Raw genomic sequence first — 19,232 nt, 5'->3', positions numbered from 1 at the left:
GGGACTCTACCCCCTCCCAGCTGTGAGTCTGGAGAATGTCACTTCACCACTCAGAGCCTCAGTTTTCTCCTCTGAGTAGGGTGCTAAAGGTCCAATCAGCTAGAATTACTGTCAGGACCACATGAGACAAGCCACAGGAAGTGTGTACCTGGAGCCCAGCTCTAAGGTGAAGGGTGCTTGAGGGGCTGGGATGTTCACATTTATTATTTTCCTCTCTCCCGTGAAGAAGCTGTCTACGTGACCCCTCACTGACTACATACCCTTGAGCAAACCTACTTAACATTTGTAAAGAGGAGGTGCAGATTCAATTTAGTGGGTCCTTTTTTCTCCTTGGTACAGCCAGAACAGGGATCCCTGGAGGATGATAGAGGGGCCCCAGGACTCTTAGATACCTGGGAAGGTGCTGGTTGGGTTCACTCATTCACCAATCATCCATGAAGCCCCTACTGTTGCAGACACTGTTCTAGGTATTTAGCATTGTTCAGTGAACAAAGCAGATAGGAAGCCCTGCCCTCCTAGGATTCTGTTCCAGTCTGAGAGTCAGACAGGAACACTAGACATCTTAAGCAAGTAGTGTCCACAGTGCATTAGATGTGACACCCTCACACCACCTCTAGGTATGGATGTAACCATCCCTATTCTGCTGAGTACGGTGAACCCCAGGAGCAGCTGAAAGGGTGAGTGGACTTTGTGTGGAGAAGGAGGGCCTCCTATCTCTACAGAACGGTGGAGGTTTTAGGGGTCGTGTGTATGGATTGGGGTTGGCAGACCCTGGCCCCACACATCTAGATTCCACTAGAGGGATGAGTTTAGGGGTACCCCTGCAGGATGTAAGCAGTCATACAGAGATGGGAGTGGAACCTGGGTGTCATGGGCAGCAGAGGGGAGGCTGGGGGCTCAAAGAGGCCCCTGAGAGAATTCATCCTCCCACAATTCCCTCACATCACTGCTTCCTCCCTTGTCTATTTGGTGCCTAAAACAGGAGGTGTGGGGGGGCGGGATTGGAGGAAACTGCTCCCAAATCCCGATCCCTGGTTGTGGGTGCTCAGCTGCATGTGGGGCCCCTGTCCCAGGGGAGAACAGTGTCCGTGGGAGAAGAGATGCTCACACACATGCAGAGAACCAGGCAGCACGCTGGTGCACATGCTTCAGAGGAGGGGCTCTATGGCCTGGGCATCTGGGTCAGGAGATGGACTCTGTGTGTCGCCCAGCATCAGATAATCCTGGAGCACTACTGTGTGCCAGGCTGTGAGGTGAACCTGCAGACACGCATCTCCGTGCCCTTAGAGGGTTACTGTCCAGTGGGGAGAGGGCCAGGGGACAGAAAGGGATGTAATTCAGACTCCCTAGAAGGGAGAATTGGTTAGACCATTGATAGGGAGCTCCTTGGGACAAGCCTCTGTGCTAGCCTCCTGTCAGTGACCAGGCCTGCCACTGTCAGGGCAGTCAGAGGGCGTGTGCAGGGCAATGCTGACCTTCGGAAAGTCAGGGGCAGACAGAGGGACTGGACCCTTGCAGGGGTGTCCTGGGAGGGCAGTATAGTGGGAAAAGCCAGACCTCTGACCCTGTTCTTCACCACCCATCCCTAGCGCCATCTCTTTTATCCTGGGCACATGGCTGAAGGAATACTTGGAGGATTTCAATCAGCCCCCGGACTTCCCCTGCCTAAAGCTCGTGGTGGAGTATGTGTACGTGAACATGCCAGGCTCACATCTGGAGCATGATACCCAACTTCTCTTGGCACAGCTGGATCAAATGGAGGTCACTGAGGCAGAGCCAGAGGGTGAGGAAGACTGGCCATGACTGCATGTGAGCTTCTGAGGGGTACGGGGGAAGACCCCCAGAGGCTGGGGTTGAGCCAGAGTTCAGAGTAACTTCAGAACCTCCTCTGGGGGACTACAGTCTGGGAAGACTTCCTGGGGTGGAAATCTTGGGAACGGGCTTCTCTTCGTGGCAGTGGGTTGTTTCCCATCACTGGGAAAGCATGAGGAAAGGCAGTCATGTTGGTGAACCTTTCTCCTCTTGCAGCTCTAAAGCCGGGGCCAGCGCCAACTGCAAAAGAAGCTCAAGAGCTAACTTTGCCCCAAGAACCGGCTCCTGGACAATCTCCTGGGGTACATTCTGCTCCTGTAGCAGCACCATAGCTCCATGGCATACCACCTATTATGTCATCAGCTCCAGCACTGGCACCAGATAGAGAGCTGGCTGAACGGGTGGATCCCTCTCCTGGGCCACCTCCAGAACTGGCTCCCAAACCACTGGCTGATGTCAATCCTGCTCCTGTTCCTGTTCCAACACTGGAGTCTGATGGAGCCCAGGTCTTCCCCCAGCTCCACCACCAGCATCAGATGGAGAGTCAGATGGAGAGGTGGATTCCCATCCAGAGCCACCTCCAGAACGGGATCCTGGACTGCCAGCTGACATCGATCCTGCTCCTGCTCCAAGACAGGAGGTCAACAGAGCACCAGCTATTCCATCAGGAGCTTCAGCTCTGGCAGCAGACGGGTAACCCGCTGGAGGTTCACATTCTTAAGCGGGGCCACCGCCTTAGCCGGATCCTGGACCACCTGGTGATGTCCATCCTGATCCTGTACCGACACCGAAGCTCAATAGAGCACCACCCATCCCATCAACAGATGGAGAGCCCTCAAGAGAGCTGGGTTTTTACCCTGGGCAACTTCCAGAACAGACTCAAGGACCACTTCCTGAGTCAGATCCTGCTCTTGCAGCAACACTGGAGCTGGGTACAACAACAGGTCCAACATCACCAAGTTGAGCACTGCCACCTGACAGACAGCCTGCTGAAAGATTGGATTATCTCCCTGGGCCAAGACCATAATGAGCTCCTGGACTGCCTGCTGAGGTCCATCACAAGCCTGGACTAACACTGGAGCTCCAAAGATCACCATCACCAACTCCAAAACTGGTACCAAATGGAGAGTCAGCTGGAAGATCAGACTCTTATTCCGGCTCCTGGACCACTGGCTGATGTCAATCCTGCTCCTGTACCTGCAGCAACACCAGAGCTCACTGAACCCCAAAGCCCTCCATCTCGATCTCTGGCCGGGCACCAGGAGAAGAGCCTGCTGGAGGGCCCGATTCCCATCCTGGGCCACCTACAGAAATGGTTCCTCAGCCAACTGCTCTGGCACCAGCACTGGAAGTCCTCAGAGCACCAGCTCTTTCATCACCAGGTCCAGTAGTGGCACTAGACAAAGAGTCAGCTGGAGGGGTGGATTTCCATCCTGGGCCACCTACAACTGGCTCACGGACAAACAGCTGATATCAATCCCGATCCTACTCCAACACTGGAGCCCCATAGGCTATTAGGTTCTCCACCTCTAGCTCTGCCTCAGGCACCAGAGGCTGAGCCAGTTGCCATACCTCAACAGGAGCTCCTCATTCATGGCCAGGAAACATTAGCCTCAGAACCAGACATTTTCTTCTTCTCACCTCAGTAGGTATTTTTTTGCTTTTGTTGTAATATTTTTCCAGCTCAATTTATGCTTTAGAGTTTATACTATATTAACTGGTAGATTTCTCATTAAATAAAGTTTTGTTTAAATAGCTTGAAAGTGTGTAATAGAGTGGCTTTACCTACTTTCACAATCCTATTCAACCATCACCAGTATCTACTCTAGAACACTTTCATCACCACTGTGATGGTTAGTGTTATGTGTCAACTTGGGGAGGCCATGATTCTCAGGGATTTGGCAAAAATTATGTAATCCTGCTCCTTTTTGTGATCTGATATGAGCAGCCAATCAGTTGGAAGAGAAGTTTCCTTGGGTATGTGGCCTGAAAATTAATATATCTTTGGGGGTGTGCAACCATTAACCTAGCCAATGCTTTTTTCTCTATGCATGTTTTAAAAGACCACCAGAAGCAGTCTTCCTTCAGCTGGTAAGGCCAGCAATACTCCTTCACTATTTTATCTCAGGGATACATCAACTCTCAAGTTCCACGGGAAACTTGATCACTTTTCCCTTCCAAAAGACGTCACACTGGTCCATTACATTAATGGCATTATGCTGACTGAACCTAGTTAAGAAAGAAGTATCAATACTCTAGACTTGTTGGTAAGATCTTTGCATGCTAGAGGGTGGAAAATTATTCTGACCAAAATCTAGGTGCTTACATCTCAGTGAAATTTCTAGAGCTCCAGTGGTGTGGGGCATGTTGAGATATTCCTTCTAAAGTTAAGGATAAGTTGATGTATCTGGCCCTTCCTACAACTAAAAAGGAGCCACAACACTTGTTGGGCCCCTTTGGATTTTGGAGGTATCACATCCCTCATTTGGGTATGCTACTCCAGCCTATTTATCAATTGACTTGAAAAGCTGCTAGTATTGAGCAGTGCCCACAAGAGAAAGCTTTGCAACAGGTTCAGGCTGGTGTCCAAGCTGCTCTGCCAATTGGGCCATATGATCTGGCAGAGCCAATGGTTCTGGAAGTGTCAGTCGCAGATAGAAATGCTGTTTGGAGTCTTTGGCAGGCTGCTATTGGTGAATCACAGGGCAGATCATTAGGATTTTAGAGCAAAGCCCTGCCATCCTCTGCATTTAACTACTCTTAGACAAACAGCTTTTGGCTTGTTACGGGGCCTTAGTAGAGACTGAACACTTAACCATGGGACTCCAAGTCACCATGTGCCTGAGCTGCCCATCATGAACTGGGTGTTGTCTTATTACAGAGCCATAAAGCCGGATGTGCTCAGCGGCACTCCATCATTAAACAGAAGTGGTATACAGGATATCGGGCCTGAGCAGGACCTGAAGGCCCAAGTAAGTCGCATGAGGAAATGGCCCAAATGCCCATGGTCTCCACTCCTGTTACATTACCTGCCCTTTCCTAGTCTTCATCTATGGCCTCATGATCAGTTGACTGAGGAAGAGAAAACTGGTGTCTGGTTTGCAGATGTTTCTCTGCATGATATGCAGACACCATTTGAAAGAGATGACCTCGTGTCTGTCTGCCACACCACCCTGCCCAGTAAAAGCATTAGCCCCTCCACTTCCATCTAATGAGATTAGCCCTAGCCCAGCTGCCTCTAAAGAGCCCTTGCCTGAGTCATTGCCCGGGGCATCATCTGAGGCAGATGCTTTACAACACAATGCTGAATGTTCTCAAAACAATTCCACACTACTGATTCTGGCTTCTAGACCTATAACTAGACTTAAGTCCCAGTGAGCCCCAAAAGGTAAAGTACAAAGTGTGACCCAGGAGGAGGTATGCTACACTCCAACAGAACTGCTTGACTTTTCTAATATGTACAAACACGAACCTGGGGAATAGGTGTGGGAATGGTTATTAAGGGTGTAGGATAATGCTGCAAGGAACATAAAGATGGATCAGTCTGAGTTTATTGATATGGGTCCACTAAGCACACATTCTTCATTCAATGTTTTAGCTCAAGAAGTTAGGGAAAGATCTAACAGTTCCTTTGGTTGGGTTGCCGAAGCATGCATTACCCAGTGGCCTACACTAAATCAAGTTGAGGTACCAGACCTGCCTTGGTATACTGTAGAAAAAGGTATTCAAAGACTTAGGAAAACTGGCATGCTAAGGTGGATTTATCAGGTTAAACCCACAGACCCACACATGCAATGCCCAGAGAACACACTTTTACCACAACTGTGAGGAACAAATTTATGAAGGGAAATCCAGCATCCTTGAAGACTGCTATGATTCCTATTTTATGTAAATCAGATTTGACAGTGGGAACTGCCCTAACTGAATTAAGACAGCTACATTCAATGGGGCTGATCGGACCCTGTGATAGCAAGGGCCAAGTGGTGGCACTCAATCGAGAAGGACAAGGTGGGCATGGTAACAGTAATGGACAGCAAAGTCACAGCAGTAATCAGAATAGTCTGACTCATATGGACTTATGACTCCTTAGTCATGGTGTTCCTAGGAGTGAAATAGATAGGAAATCTACTATTTACTTGATCTGTACAAGCCGATGAATTCTAGGTCAGGTGAAGAGCAGTCTAACTCAAATCGCCCTCAGTCAACTCCCATACCTGAGAGAATTTAAAGACCCACAACCCCTTGAATGAAGGGAAGGCCAGGTCCCCATGACGAAGGGCTCAAATACACTGCCAAAAATTTATATTGTTATTCTCTCCCCTAGCCTTCCTCAAAGGGATGTATGATCTTTTATGAGAGTGACTTTTCATTGGAGAAAAGAAAATAATCAGACTTTTTGGGGATTACTGGATACTAGCTCTGAACTGACACTAATTCCAGGAGACCCAAAATGGAACTGTAGTCCACCAGTCAGGGTGGGGACATATATAGGTTGAGTTATGAATAGAGTCTTGGCTCATATTTGTTTCACGGTAGGTTCAGTGTGTCCCGGAATCCCCCTGTAGTGATTTTCCCAGTTCCAGAATGCATTATTGGAATAGACATACTCAACAACCTGCAGAAGCCCCACACTGAATCTCCAACAAATGGAGAAAGGGCTATTTTGGTAAGAAAAGCCAAGCGGAAGCCATTACATCTCCCCTTACCCAGGAAAATAGGAAACCAAAAGCAATACTGCATTCCGCGAGGAATTGCAGACATTACTGCCACCATCAAGGACTTGAAGGATGCAGGGGTGGTGATTCTCACCACATCCCCCGTCCAACTTGCCTATTTGGCCCGTGCAAAAAACAGATGGATCTTGGAGGATGACAGTACATTATCAAAAACCTAACCAGGTTGTGACTCCAATTGCAGATGCTGTTCCAGATGTGGTTTCATAGCTTGAGCAAATTAATACATGTCCTAGTAACTCGTGTGCAGCTATTGAGTGGGCTAATGCCTTTTTCTACATGCCTGTTTGGAAAGACCATCAGAAGTTTGCCTTCAGCTGGCAAGGCCAGCAATACCCCTTCCACTTGCCTGCCTTAGGGCTCCATGAGCTCTCCAGCCCTATGTCACAATTTGGTCAGCAGGGGCCCTTGATTGCCTTTCCCTTCCATAAGATGTCACACTGGTCCATTACCTTGATAACATTACTCTGGTTGGATGTATTAAGGAAGAAGTATCAGTGACTCTGGACTTACTGGTAAAACATTTGCCTGCTAGAGAGTGGTAAATTAATCCCACAAAGATTCAGGCTTCTACCACCTCAGTGAAAATTTTAGGGATCCAGTGGTAAGGGGCAAGTGGAGATATTCCTTCTAAAGTGAAGGATAAGTTATTGCATCTGGCTGTTCACACAACTAAAAAGGAGGCACAGTGGCTAAGGGCCTCTTTGGATTTGGGAGGCAACATATTTCTCCTACTCCAGCCGATTTACCAAGTGACTGGAAAAGCTGCTACTTTTGAATGGGGCCCAGAAAAAGAGAAGGCTCTGCAACAGGTTCAGGCTGCTGTGCAAGCTGCTCTGCCTCTTGGACCGTATGATCCAGCTGATTCAATGGTGCTTGAAGTGTCGGTGGCAGACAGAGATTCTGTATGGAGTCTCTGGCAGGCCCCTATTGGTGAACCACCCCACAGACCCTTAGGATTTTGGAGCAAAGCCCTGGCATCCTCTGAAGATAACTACTCTCCTTTTGAGAAATAGCTTGGCTTGTTACTGGACCTTAGTAGAGACTGAACGCTACAAAGACAGCTCATTTTTTCATTACACATTCTGCTTCTGCAGTTTTTCTGCTCCTTTAACATCCTTTTCCTTCCTGTCCTCCTATTTAATGTCAGCTGCGTGTGCCCAGGCACTGCCACCTCAATCTGCACCATTTTGTCACAGAAATATCAACAAGCTACTCCAGTGTCAGCTTCCAAGAGACCTTGAGGAAGTCCCTCTGCCCACATGTACCTCAGCCTCCTCTATGTGTCAGAAGGATGGTGGTCACAACCCTGATTGCTCAAACGTGAAAAGAACTCAGAACTGTAAAATAACAGACACATTTACGTAAGGGGTTGTTATTACTATTAGCACCTTCACCTGCCTTTACAGGAAAGCTCTATTCCCTTTTAACCCTTATGGCTCTATGAATGCCTCGATTGAGCCGTCTTCTGCCACCTAGCCACAGGAATTATTTTCATCCTTTCACTGATTTATTATCTGTTCTCCATCTTAACCTTTCACTCTGGCCTCTTAGTTTAGCTGTTAAATGACTACCTGAGTTTTCTAGACTCAAGGACTGGGAACCCCAGGGAGGAAAGGTGCAGAGTAAGGGAAACTCAGGGATGCTAGCCAAGACCAGAGCTGCAGGCTTTAAGGGCCTTACACCCTGTTCCTCAACAGCATTTCCCCTCGGCTCCTCAGGTCTGCCACGGCTGAGCTCAAAGACCATGTGGGAGCAGTTCAGTAAGCAACTGTCTGCAGAGGGCCCTGCCTGCAAGATAAAATGGACCAGGCCTCTTTAAAATGTGCTTATTGTAGTGAGGGCAAAATAAGTGAGGGATAGGCACTGATATGACAATGGCAATGTCTGAAATGGCAAGTGGACAACCACTGCTCTGAGCTGTTTCTCTCTTCAATTGCTTTCTTACTAATCATCTTTTACCTACTCACCCATTCTTCTGGAGAAGCGGATAGAATAAAAGTTGAAAGCTATGGAATTAGTCACACAACTCTAGCACATGTTTTAAAAGTGTTGTCATTAGCCTCTTCCAACTCACATCTTCTAAAGAAAGTAAGTGCCCTGCTTTGTTGTTGCTGTTAGGTGCCGTCGAGTCGGTTCCGACTCATAGCGACCCAACGCACAACAGAATGAAACACTGCCCGGTCCTGAGCCATCCTTACAATCGCTGCTATGATTGAGCTCATTGTTGCAGCCACAGTGTCAATCCACCTCATTAAGTGAGGGTCTTCCTCTTTTCCGCTGACCCTTTACTCTGCCAAGGATGATGTCCTCCTCCAGGGACTCATCCCTCCTGACAACACGTCCAAAAAGCCCTGCTAATAGACTGTAAATCCTCTGGGAATCGACACTATGACTTTCAGCTTAATTTTGTAGAATACATTTTCTAGAACACATGTATTTTTCACCAACTGGGATCACAATAGAGGGTCCAGGACACAGTGGGAGAAAAATGGAGAACAAAATTCAAATTCACAAAAAAGACCAGACTTACTGGTCTGACAGAGACTAGAAAAACCCCTGAGACAAGGGTCCCAGAACACTCAGAACTGAAGCTACTCCTGAAGGTCACCTTTCAGCCAGATTAGACAAGCCTATAAAACAAACAGTAACACACGTGAAAAATGTGCTCCTTACATCAATTAAGTATATGAGACCAAATGGGCAACACCTGCCCAAAAGCGAAGACAGGAAGGGACAAAAACTGGATGAAAAGGGAATGGGAAACCCAGGGTGGAAAGGGGGAGAGAGCTGACACATTGCAGGGACTGCAACCAGTGTCACAAAACAATTTATGTAGACATTTTTGAATGAAAAACTAATTTGCTTTGTAAACTTTCACCTTAAGCACAATAATAATAAAAGTATTTTATTACATGTATTTTATTTTATTAAAAAATACATACATTTAAAAATTTAGACCCTTAAATTCTCCTCTTGCCTTCCTCCCTCTCCAAATCTCAAGGAGTCTTCCTCTTTCTCTAGACCCCACATCACCCAGAGCTATATTCCTTTCCGGATCATCTCCTTCCTTGGGCCTTGAGGTCTCCAGATATCCCCTGACCCCATTCCTAGCAACCCATCTCACATCTCACACTTTCAGCCTTCTTCACTTGCTTTCCCTTGAATGCTGATTTTCAAAGGGACATCACTTGCATGGGACTTCATGCCTTTGTTCTCACCTTTCAAGCCATCTGTTACTTCCTCTGGAACTCACTGCTGGTACAAAGCAGTAGAAATCTTATTTCCCACAGGAACAAAACACAGGGTGAACTAAATGGTCTCCCCTCTTTCCCATCACCTTACAAAAATGAGGTGCAAGGGAGGGAATATTATGACCAAGGAGGAAGGAAAACCCTTGGGCTGTGCTAGATCTGAGAAGTGATGATGACGGGAGGGATGACATCAGAAAGACTCCATGAGGACTAGGATTACTATTCAGTAAAACTCCATCAATTTGCTGGTAATCACAGCAAAATTGCAAAAAATCACTGGTGAGGAAAGACATGCAAAAAAATAACAATGAGATTTCACATCATGCATCTTAACCTAGCAAAAATTAGAGAACTGGAGAATGCCAATTGTGAGTGAGGATTTAGGGAAACAGGCCCTCCAAGAACTACTGGTGGACGGTGGTCCTTCTGGAGGGCAATCAATACTACCTAGTCAGATTAAGTACAGACAGTCCCCAGGGTATGAACATCCAATTTATGGACAACTCACAATTAAGAACGGACCGCCATAAAGCCTATTATGATAAAAAATTGAGTTAAGTACAACGGTTCATAATAATGAATGTAAGCGCTACCTTGTGATGCTCATGAAAACACTGTGCGGTTTGGGAGTGTTTCTTAATTGTTTTATGTGCATGTTCTTGTTGTTGTGTGCCGTGGAATGGATTCCGACTCACAGTGACCCTACAGGACAGAGCAGAACTGCCCCATAGCAGCTGGGAAGGAAAAATGGGGACACTATGGGCCTTAATATATGGTATAAACAGAATACAAGCTATAAAAATGCACAAACACCAGAAGATAAATTAGATAACTGGAGGCTCCTAAAAATTAAACACTTATGCTCATCAACAGACTGCACCAAAAGTGTAAAACAAGAACCTATAGATCAGGAAAAAAATTTTGGCCTGTGACATATCCCACAAGGGTCTAATCTATAAAATACTTCAACACCTCAGCAACAAAAAGACAAATAACCCAATAAAAAATCAGCAAAGGATATGAACAGATACTTCACCAAAGAAAACATTCAGGCAGCTAACAGACACATGAGGAAATGCTGGCAGTTATTGGCTATTAGAGAAATGCAAATCAAAACTACAATGAAATACCATCTCACCCCAGCATTACTGGCACCAATCAAAAAAACAGAAAATAACAAATGTTGGAGAGATTGCGAGGAGGTTGGAACTCTTATGCACTACTGGTATAGGAATGTAAAATGGTACAACAACTATAGAAAACAATATGACACCTCCTTAAAAAGCTAGGAATACAAATACCATATGATTCAGCAATCCCACTCTTGGGAATATATCCTAGAGAATAAGAGCCATCACATGAATAGACATAGGCACACCCATGTTCACTGAAGCATTATACACAATAGCAAAAAGATGGTAACAATCTAAGTGCCACAACAGAAAAATGGATAAACAAGTTATGCGACATACACACAATGGAATACTATGCAATAATAAAGAACAATGAGGAATCCACAAAACACCTAATAACATGGGTGAATCTGGAGAGCATTATGCTGAGTGAAATAAGTCAATCACAAAAGGACAAACAATGTACAAGACCACTATTACAAAAACTCAAGAAAAGGTTTACACACAGAAAAAACAATCTTACAAGAAGGGGAGGGGTGGGGAAGGGATATCACTAACTAGATAGTAGACAACTGTTAACTTTGGTTAAGGGAAAGACGACACACAATACAGGGACCTCAGAACACCTCGACAAAGGCAGAGTCATAAAAGTTTCCTAGACACATCCAAACACTTGAGGGACCATGTTACTGGGGCTGAGAGCTGGGTACCATGATCTCAGGGAATATCATGGTTGATTGGCATAACAAAGCTCATAAAGAAAATGTTCTATGTGCTACTTTTGTGAGTAGCATCTGGGATCTTAAAAGCTTATGAATGGCGACCTAAGCATATCTATTGGTCCCATCCCATTCAGAGCAAAGGAAAAGAAAAAAAAAAAAAAAAAAGACAAAAGGAAAATATTGGTCCAAAGGGCTAAAAGACCACATGAACCACAGCCTCCACCAGCCTAAGCCCTGAAGAACTAGATAGTGCCTGGCTACCACCACTGACCACTCTGACAGGGATCACAATAGAGGGTACTGGACAGGGTGGGAAAAAAATGTAAAACAGAATACAAATTCACACAAAAAGACTAGATTTACTGGTCTGACAGAGACTGAAGGAACCCCTGAGACTATCGCCCCCAGACATCCTGCTAACTCAGAATTGAAGCCACTCCCAAAGTCTACCTCTCAGACAAAGATTAGACAGGTGTATAAAACACATAACAACACACATGAGAAATGTGCTTCTTAGTTCAATCAAGTCTATGACACCAATGGGCAACACTTGACTAAACAGCAAAGACTAGAAGGCAGGATGGGACAGGAAAAATGGACAAATGGATGCAGGGAATCTGGGGTGGAGAAGGGGAGAGTGCTGACACATTGTGCGGATTACAATCACTGTCACAAAATAATTTGTGTATAAATTTTTGAATGAGGAACTAATTTGCGCTGCAAACTTTCACCTAAAGCAAAATAAAATTTTTTTAATTAAAATATAAATTATCATGCAACTCCGCAATTCTACTCTTAAGTATCTATCCTAGAGAAATTAAAAGTATATACACACAAGGACTTGTTTATGATAATGTACACAGCAGCATTATTCATAAGGGTCAAAAAGTAGAACCAATCCAAACATTCATCAAATGGTGAGCAGATGAACACAATACGGTGTATCTACACAATGGACTACTATTCAGCAATTAAAAGGAATGAAATACTGATGCATGCGGGAACACGGACAAACCTTGGAAACATTATACTTTGTGAAAGAAGCCCGATGTGAAAGACTACATGTCGTATGATTCCATTTATAGAAACATCCAGAAAAGGCAAATCTCTAACGAGAAAAAGCAGAGTAGTGGTTGCTTGAGGGTGGAGGATTGACTGCAAAGGGCAGGATGGATTTTTCTAGGGTAACTGAAATGTTCTAAAACTGGACTGTGGTCATGTTTGCACAACTCTCTAAATTTACTAAAAATCATCCAGCTGCATGCTCAAGCCAGTGAATTTTGTCATCTGTAAATTACACATCAACAAAGCTATGTGTGAAAAAATTCAATGTCATAAAATACAAAGAGGCCATGGAACTGCTTCAGAGTAAAAGAAACTAAAGACATGACAATTCATGGAATAAGTGATCCTAGACTGGATCCTGTACTGGAGGAAAAGAAAAATGCTAGAAAGGGTATTGTTGGGTTAAGTGACAAAACTGACCTATGGGCAGCATGTAAAATAGATAAAAGTACCGCAGCAAAGTTAAATTCAACTAGGTGGGTAATAGTACCAGGGCTCCATCAGAGAATATCCTTATTCATAGGAAATACACACTTAAGTGTTTAGAAGAAACATGAGGTATGCAACTTGCTTCCAAATGGTCCTCCCCCCCTGCCAAAAAAGTGTCTACACACAGAGAGAGAGAGAGGAGGGCGGCCACAAAAAGAGGGAAAATGTTAACAATAAATGAATCTGGCTAAAGGGTATACGGGTCCACTCTGTATTACACGGCAACTTTTCGGAAAGTTTGAAATTATTTCCAAATTAAAAAAGAAAAAAAAGAATTTCCACTGAACAGCTTTTGCGCACCAGGTACTTTGTGAGGTGCTGGTTACACGGAGAGAGGACGAAGGAGAATTCCTGAGCTCGGCCTTCAGGGGGCTCAGCCTGCGTTAGTCAGCTGTGCAGCGGTCCACCTCCTCAGTGTGAGCTCCCTGAGGGCGGGAAGTGTGGAAGTTTAAAGAAGAGGGAGTTGGGGGCGGAGGCGGGGGCAGAACATTCAGAGTTGCTACAGTAGCCTGGCATCCCTGTGCGCATCTCCGGTTCAGAAGACAATTCCTTTCTAATGACAAATGGCTGTTAAGTGAACAAGCAGCAGAGAGAGTATTCATTGCATAGCATTTACTGTACACTGATCAACAAAATGCTTTTTCTTTAGGTCACTTACCAGGACAGGGACATTGCTTTGTTAACAAGAATGAATCCTTGTCACGAAATGCTATAATGAGACTGAAATCATACTCTCTTCATAATAAACTGTCTTCTTCTTCATAATAAACATTCTTCAGGGTTTATCATCTGCTTTTCCTTTGTATCTGCATGTCCAGCACTTCCTCACAGGTGGCACAGGGTAGTCGGCTTTTTCAGGGGCGAGTTCACCTTTAGATTTCCTCCACTTCTACAGCTCATTAACCACAAGCTGAGGGGACAGAGGGAGCAGTAGGAGCAGGCGACCCGCGGCCCTGCAACTGAGCAGGCTGCACCGCTAGTCATTTATTTTTGAAAACAACACTTGCCAATGCACCATATTTCAGGTGTACAAGTGAGTGGCCACAATCGCAGTAACCATGTTGTGCAACCGTCACCCTCACAGGCAGCGCCCTGAGCAGGGGTGATGGCATCCTGGTCAGGCCAGTCGTCGACTGCTGCCTTGCGCTGTTCGTCCACCGCTCACTTGGTGTAAGCTCTCGTCCCCCAACAAGACCGCAGGCTTCCCGGAGGACACACCCAATGTCACAATGGACACTTAAGAAGCACTGCTGAAAGAGGTTCTCTGAAACCTGTGACTCTGGCAGGCTCTCAGAAGCCAGGAAGGGAACTCCAGACAGGAAAGTGTGGCAGGGAGAGTGCCAGGCAGCAGTGATTCCTGTGGTTGAGCTGGGGGTGAGCTCCAGCCCTAGACTAAAGGAGAGCTGCAAGCCAGTTCTCATCTTCCCTCAGGAGCAAATCCTCAGAGAACCAGCCAGTCCTGCTCTGTCCTGCCAGATCTTCTTCCTAAATTAGGAGAGAACAGGAGAGTGCTCCCAGGAGCGGGAGAGGGATTCTGAGTAGCTCACACTGCAGGAAATAGAGGTTTATTAAAAAATGAAGGTGGATTAGGCTACCTAACCCCTAACACAAGTCAGCAAAGCAGTAACAGTTGAGCTCCTATACATCTCTCTTTCCATTTATTCTTTTTTTTTTTTTTTTTTACTTCTCTTATTCTTTCTTATACTTTGGAAACCCTGGTGGCGTAGTGGTTAAGTGCTATGGCTGCTAACCAAAGGGTCGGCAGTTCAAACCTGCCAGGCTCTCCTTGGAAACTCCATGGGGCCCCTCTACTCTGTCCTATAGGGTCGCTATGAGTCGGAATCGACTCGACAGCAGTGGTGTTTTTCATACTTTATAGCTTTTTTTTTTTTAATTGTGCATTAGGTGAAAAGTTAACAGAGCAAATCAGATGCCGATTCAACAGTTTGCACATAAAGTGTTTCATGGCCTTGTGTGTCAGCACTCTCCCCATTTTCACCCTGGGTTCCCCGTTTTCTTTTATTCCAGTTTTCTACCCCTTCCCGCCTTCTCATCCTTGCTTTTGGGCAAATACTGCCCTTTCGATCTCATATCATTGATTGTTCTAAGGAGCACATTCCTTTGAGGTGTCATTGTTTATTTTATGGGCTTGTCTATTGTTTGGATGAAGGTGGTCTCTGGGAATGGCTTCAGCTCCAGGCCAGAAGGGGGTCTTAGGGCCACAATCTCAGAGGTTCTTCCAGTCCCTGTCAGAACAGTTCTGGTCTTTTTTTGTGAATTTTATTTTTTGTTCTATATTTTTCTCCTGATCTGTCTGGGATCCTCCACTGGGACCCCAGTCGGTCACTATATTAATAACTTTTTAAAAATTCAAAATCAATAGTTTAAAAACATTCATCTTGCTCAAAGCCTGCATTTATTGCTCCCTCCAACTATGAATATTTCTAGTGTGGAAGATTACAGGAGTCAGGCCCTGATGCCTTTTCTTCAGAAAGAATAACAAGTAATTTAGGGCAACTCAGGCCCATAGTTTATTGTTACAACTCTTCCTTTTCTTTAACCCTAAGCTCACTCAAACACAGGCAATCTCCCCTCTGTCAGTGCTTATACAGTGAAAAGATCAGGGTTCCTGTTGCCAGCCCATAAGACCTCTCCATTCAAAGAAGTTACACTGGATAATATTTGTCATTATGAGTCTAAAAAATAATCTATCTTAACTCTCCTCCAAAAGAGGGATCTGGGAAGAGTAATGTATTCTACTGGATCTTTTTATACCACGGTTATTCCTACGGTCTTTTATATATTTCCCTCAGAGCCTGAGGTAAAAACAGAGGAAATTACAATATGTTGACAACTGGTAAGGATCCAATTAGCAATACACATGAATGACCAAGAAAGGGAGAAGAGTCCAAGAAGCCGTGTTCAGTGTCTCTCAGCAATAAACTCAGGAGGAAAACAGAGAGATGAAGTTAATTCAATGAGAACACGCATATATATAAGCTAACCAGGCCAAGCTAATAACTGAAAGCCAACAGATCAAACTAGAGAAGCAATACAAGCAAAACTCCGAAGTTAAGATTCCTTGAATGGAAAAGAATTTAAAAGTTTTATTTTGGTACAGAAACAAGGAAAAGGGAAAAAGGAGGAGTAAGAAAGAAGGAAAAAGGGCAGAATAAGGTAAGCTTTGAGAAACCAAAATTTACAGGTATAACATACAGCTTCAATCATTTGAGCAAGAGGTAGAAAATGATGTTTTAAATAGAAGGATGAAAAGAAACACTGATGTGCTCTCAGCGCCAGCCCGAGGAGGGCAGAGCTGCCAGGAGAGCATCACTGTCTGGTAACACTGGCAGGCTTGTTCAGGCTAAGCGGGTTATCGCTGAGAATCAATATGGGGCAGTCTGCTCAAATGAACTTCCTGGGCTTGTCCAAGCTATCCTGTGAATGTCACGTTGCATTTTGTTAAGTGATGTTTGGAATAAAAAGCTTATTGGTTGGGCCTTAGAAACCTTTTGTTTTAAAGAAGTATTCCTTGTCATGACAGCTATAACCTTAGCATTTTACACTCACGGTAAATCTCACTACACCTGAGAGGAAACAAATGCTGAGCAAACGAATCCGTGCTCGAGGATGCAGAGTGGCTGTGAAATTGCTGTCAGTTGCTGATACGGGTAGATATGCCATGCAGGACACCATGTGTGGGCACGAACATAATTCCCATAATCACTGGGGGTGGGGTGGGCAATGACCTTTAGGTGCATACTGATAGGGTAGGGGTGCTAGGATCCTGTCACAGAAAGATGTGGTTAGAGAAGATGTGAAAGTGGCAGGTAGAAGACAACTAATCAAGAACTGAGATGTCGACCAGCCCTGAAATTCCGATCATCAATAAGTTAATCAGCAAGCACGTGTGATGAGTTTATATTCAGAGATCTGTGCTAGACAGGCAAAAAGAGGACATGGGTGGGAGAGTATCCCCAAGGCCACACTAAGTGCTTCACCTCACTTTATGTTCACAAGCAACCTATCAAGTAGGTATTATGATTCTCATCCTGCAAATAAGAAAATAATATTTACAAAAACAAAAAAGAGTAGCTGCTGAGGCTGCTCATGTGTAGCCAAAAACCTCATGGGATTTGCTTCTCTGCTTTGGAGGTTTAGGGTCATGGATATCCCAATTAACTGGCCAATAACAGTGTCTCTCTGCTGCCACCTGGTTTGGTGAGCAGTGCCTGGGGTCTTTCAAGTGGCCATCCAAAGCACAACAGATGGTCTCTATTCGCCTGGAGCGACAGACAAAGAAGGACAGACAGGAATAGGAGGAGGATACGGAATGTGTGGCTAATTGGCTCCATGAACAACTGCCTCCTTTGCCATGAGACCAGAAGAACTGGATGGTGCCCAGCTACCATTGCTGAATATTTTGATTAAAGATTTTATAACAGAATCCTGATCAAAAGGGGGAAAATGAAGAATAGATTTTCAAATTTTCATGGAATCCAGACTTTCTGGAGTCATGGAAGCTGGATGAACCCCTCAAACTATTGCCCTGAGATAATCTTTAAAACTTAAACCAAAGATATCCCGTGAAGTCTTCTGAAGACCAGACAATAGTTTAGCTTAACTAGTAAAAAAAGGTCTGCCTGAGCATTATGCTCTTTGGAGATCTATCTATACGGAATCACATTGACAAGAGCAACTCAAAAGAACAGATAGGAACCTTAGAGGGCAGTGAGTTTACATCAATGGGGGAGGAACAACTCAGAAAACAAGGGTGAAAGTGGGTGCACAACTAAAAGAATGTAATCTGTGCCACTGAATTGTACATGTAGTAAAGGTTAAATTGGCATATGTTTTGCTGTGTATATTCTTAACTACAACAAAATAAATTTTATAAAAAAGAAAATTAAGGCTGAGTGAAATTAAATACTTTGCTCAAAATCACATTTCTAAAAACTGATAGAGACAGGATGGGAATACAAACTCACCCAGCTACTAAGTCCAAGGTTTATCAAGGCCATCAAATATTCACACAAAAAAAGGAGGGGGACATCTATGCAGGAAGGAGAGAGGGGGGCACAGGCCAGTTTGGATAAATGGACATGTTGTGCATACAAAGAGCAGAAAGAAAGGGAGGCTGCAGTCAGCCTGGGGACAGCCTTTACACCCAGTTAAGAAGCACTTTGTCTTACAGCCCACTGCGAACCACAAAACTCTGGAAATAAAGGACTGACATAAGAGAAAATGCAAAAGATTAAAGGACCTAAACAAGGTAACAGCATTCATGGAAGAAGAGAAAAGATAAAGGGGTATTTGGAGATACCCTAGAAGGGAGAAAAAGTTAAAATCCAGGACTGTAAAAATGGGATTTCGGCCTCTTTTCTAAATTGGGGTCTCTAAATATTTCCTGGAAACCCTGATGGTGTAGTGTTTAAGGCTACGGATACTAACCAAAAGTTCGGCAGTTTGAATCTACTAGGTGCTCCTTGGAACCCCTATAGGGCAGTTCTACTCTGTCCTATAGGGTTGCCATGAGTTGGAACTGACTCGGCAACAGGTTTTAAATAATGTCCTGACCTTTAATATTTGGTAAATATTTTATTACTGTCCAAAATTAAAAGTTCAAAAGTGATCGATAATGGTGCCCTACAGCCACCAATGACGGCCCTGACGGAACAAAACGGAGAGTCCCTGAAGGAGGAGAAAAGTGGGGTGTAGATCTGAAACTCTCATAAAAAGGCCAGACTTAATGGTCTGACTGAGACTAGAGAAACCCCAGAAGACATGGCCCTCAGATTCTCTGTTAACCTAGAACTAAAACCATTCCCAAAGCCAAGTCTTCAGACAAAGAACAGGCTGGACTATAAGACATAAAATGATACTCGTGAAGACTGTGCTTCTTAGTTCAAGTAGATACACGAGACTAAATGGGAAATTCCTGTCTGCAGGTGGGATGAGAAGGCAGAAAGGGACAGAACTGGTAGAATGGACACATGAAATCTGGGGTGGAAAAGAGGAATGTAT

General features: G+C 44.8%; 2 protein-coding genes and 1 pseudogene across 8 annotated transcripts in view; all 3 read left to right on the top strand.

Annotated features, from left to right (window-relative positions):
• The window catches only part of LOC126068268 (uncharacterized), an 80,845-nt gene extending 78,694 nt beyond the window's left edge, over nt 1–2,151 (top strand). The window contains exons 7-9 of the mRNA XM_049870707.1: nt 618–677; nt 1,590–1,783; nt 2,029–2,151. Of these exons, the coding sequence (XP_049726664.1) occupies nt 618–677; nt 1,590–1,783; nt 2,029–2,144 (370 nt within the window). The 3' untranslated portion in view covers nt 2,145–2,151. The remainder of the gene's footprint in view (nt 1–617; nt 678–1,589; nt 1,784–2,028) is intronic.
• The window catches only part of LOC126068459 (ral guanine nucleotide dissociation stimulator-like), a 490,075-nt gene that overhangs the window by 143,022 nt on the left and 327,821 nt on the right, over nt 1–19,232 (top strand). The window lies entirely within an intron of this gene.
• Nucleotides 2,349–19,232, top strand: part of LOC126068267 (cellular tumor antigen p53-like) — a 32,517-nt pseudogene continuing 15,633 nt past the window's right edge.

This window comes from Elephas maximus, chromosome 27 (genome assembly GCF_024166365.1).
Source record: "Elephas maximus indicus isolate mEleMax1 chromosome 27, mEleMax1 primary haplotype, whole genome shotgun sequence".
NCBI lineage: Eukaryota > Metazoa > Chordata > Mammalia > Proboscidea > Elephantidae > Elephas > Elephas maximus.
This window is presented reverse-complemented; position numbering and strand designations above follow the sequence as displayed.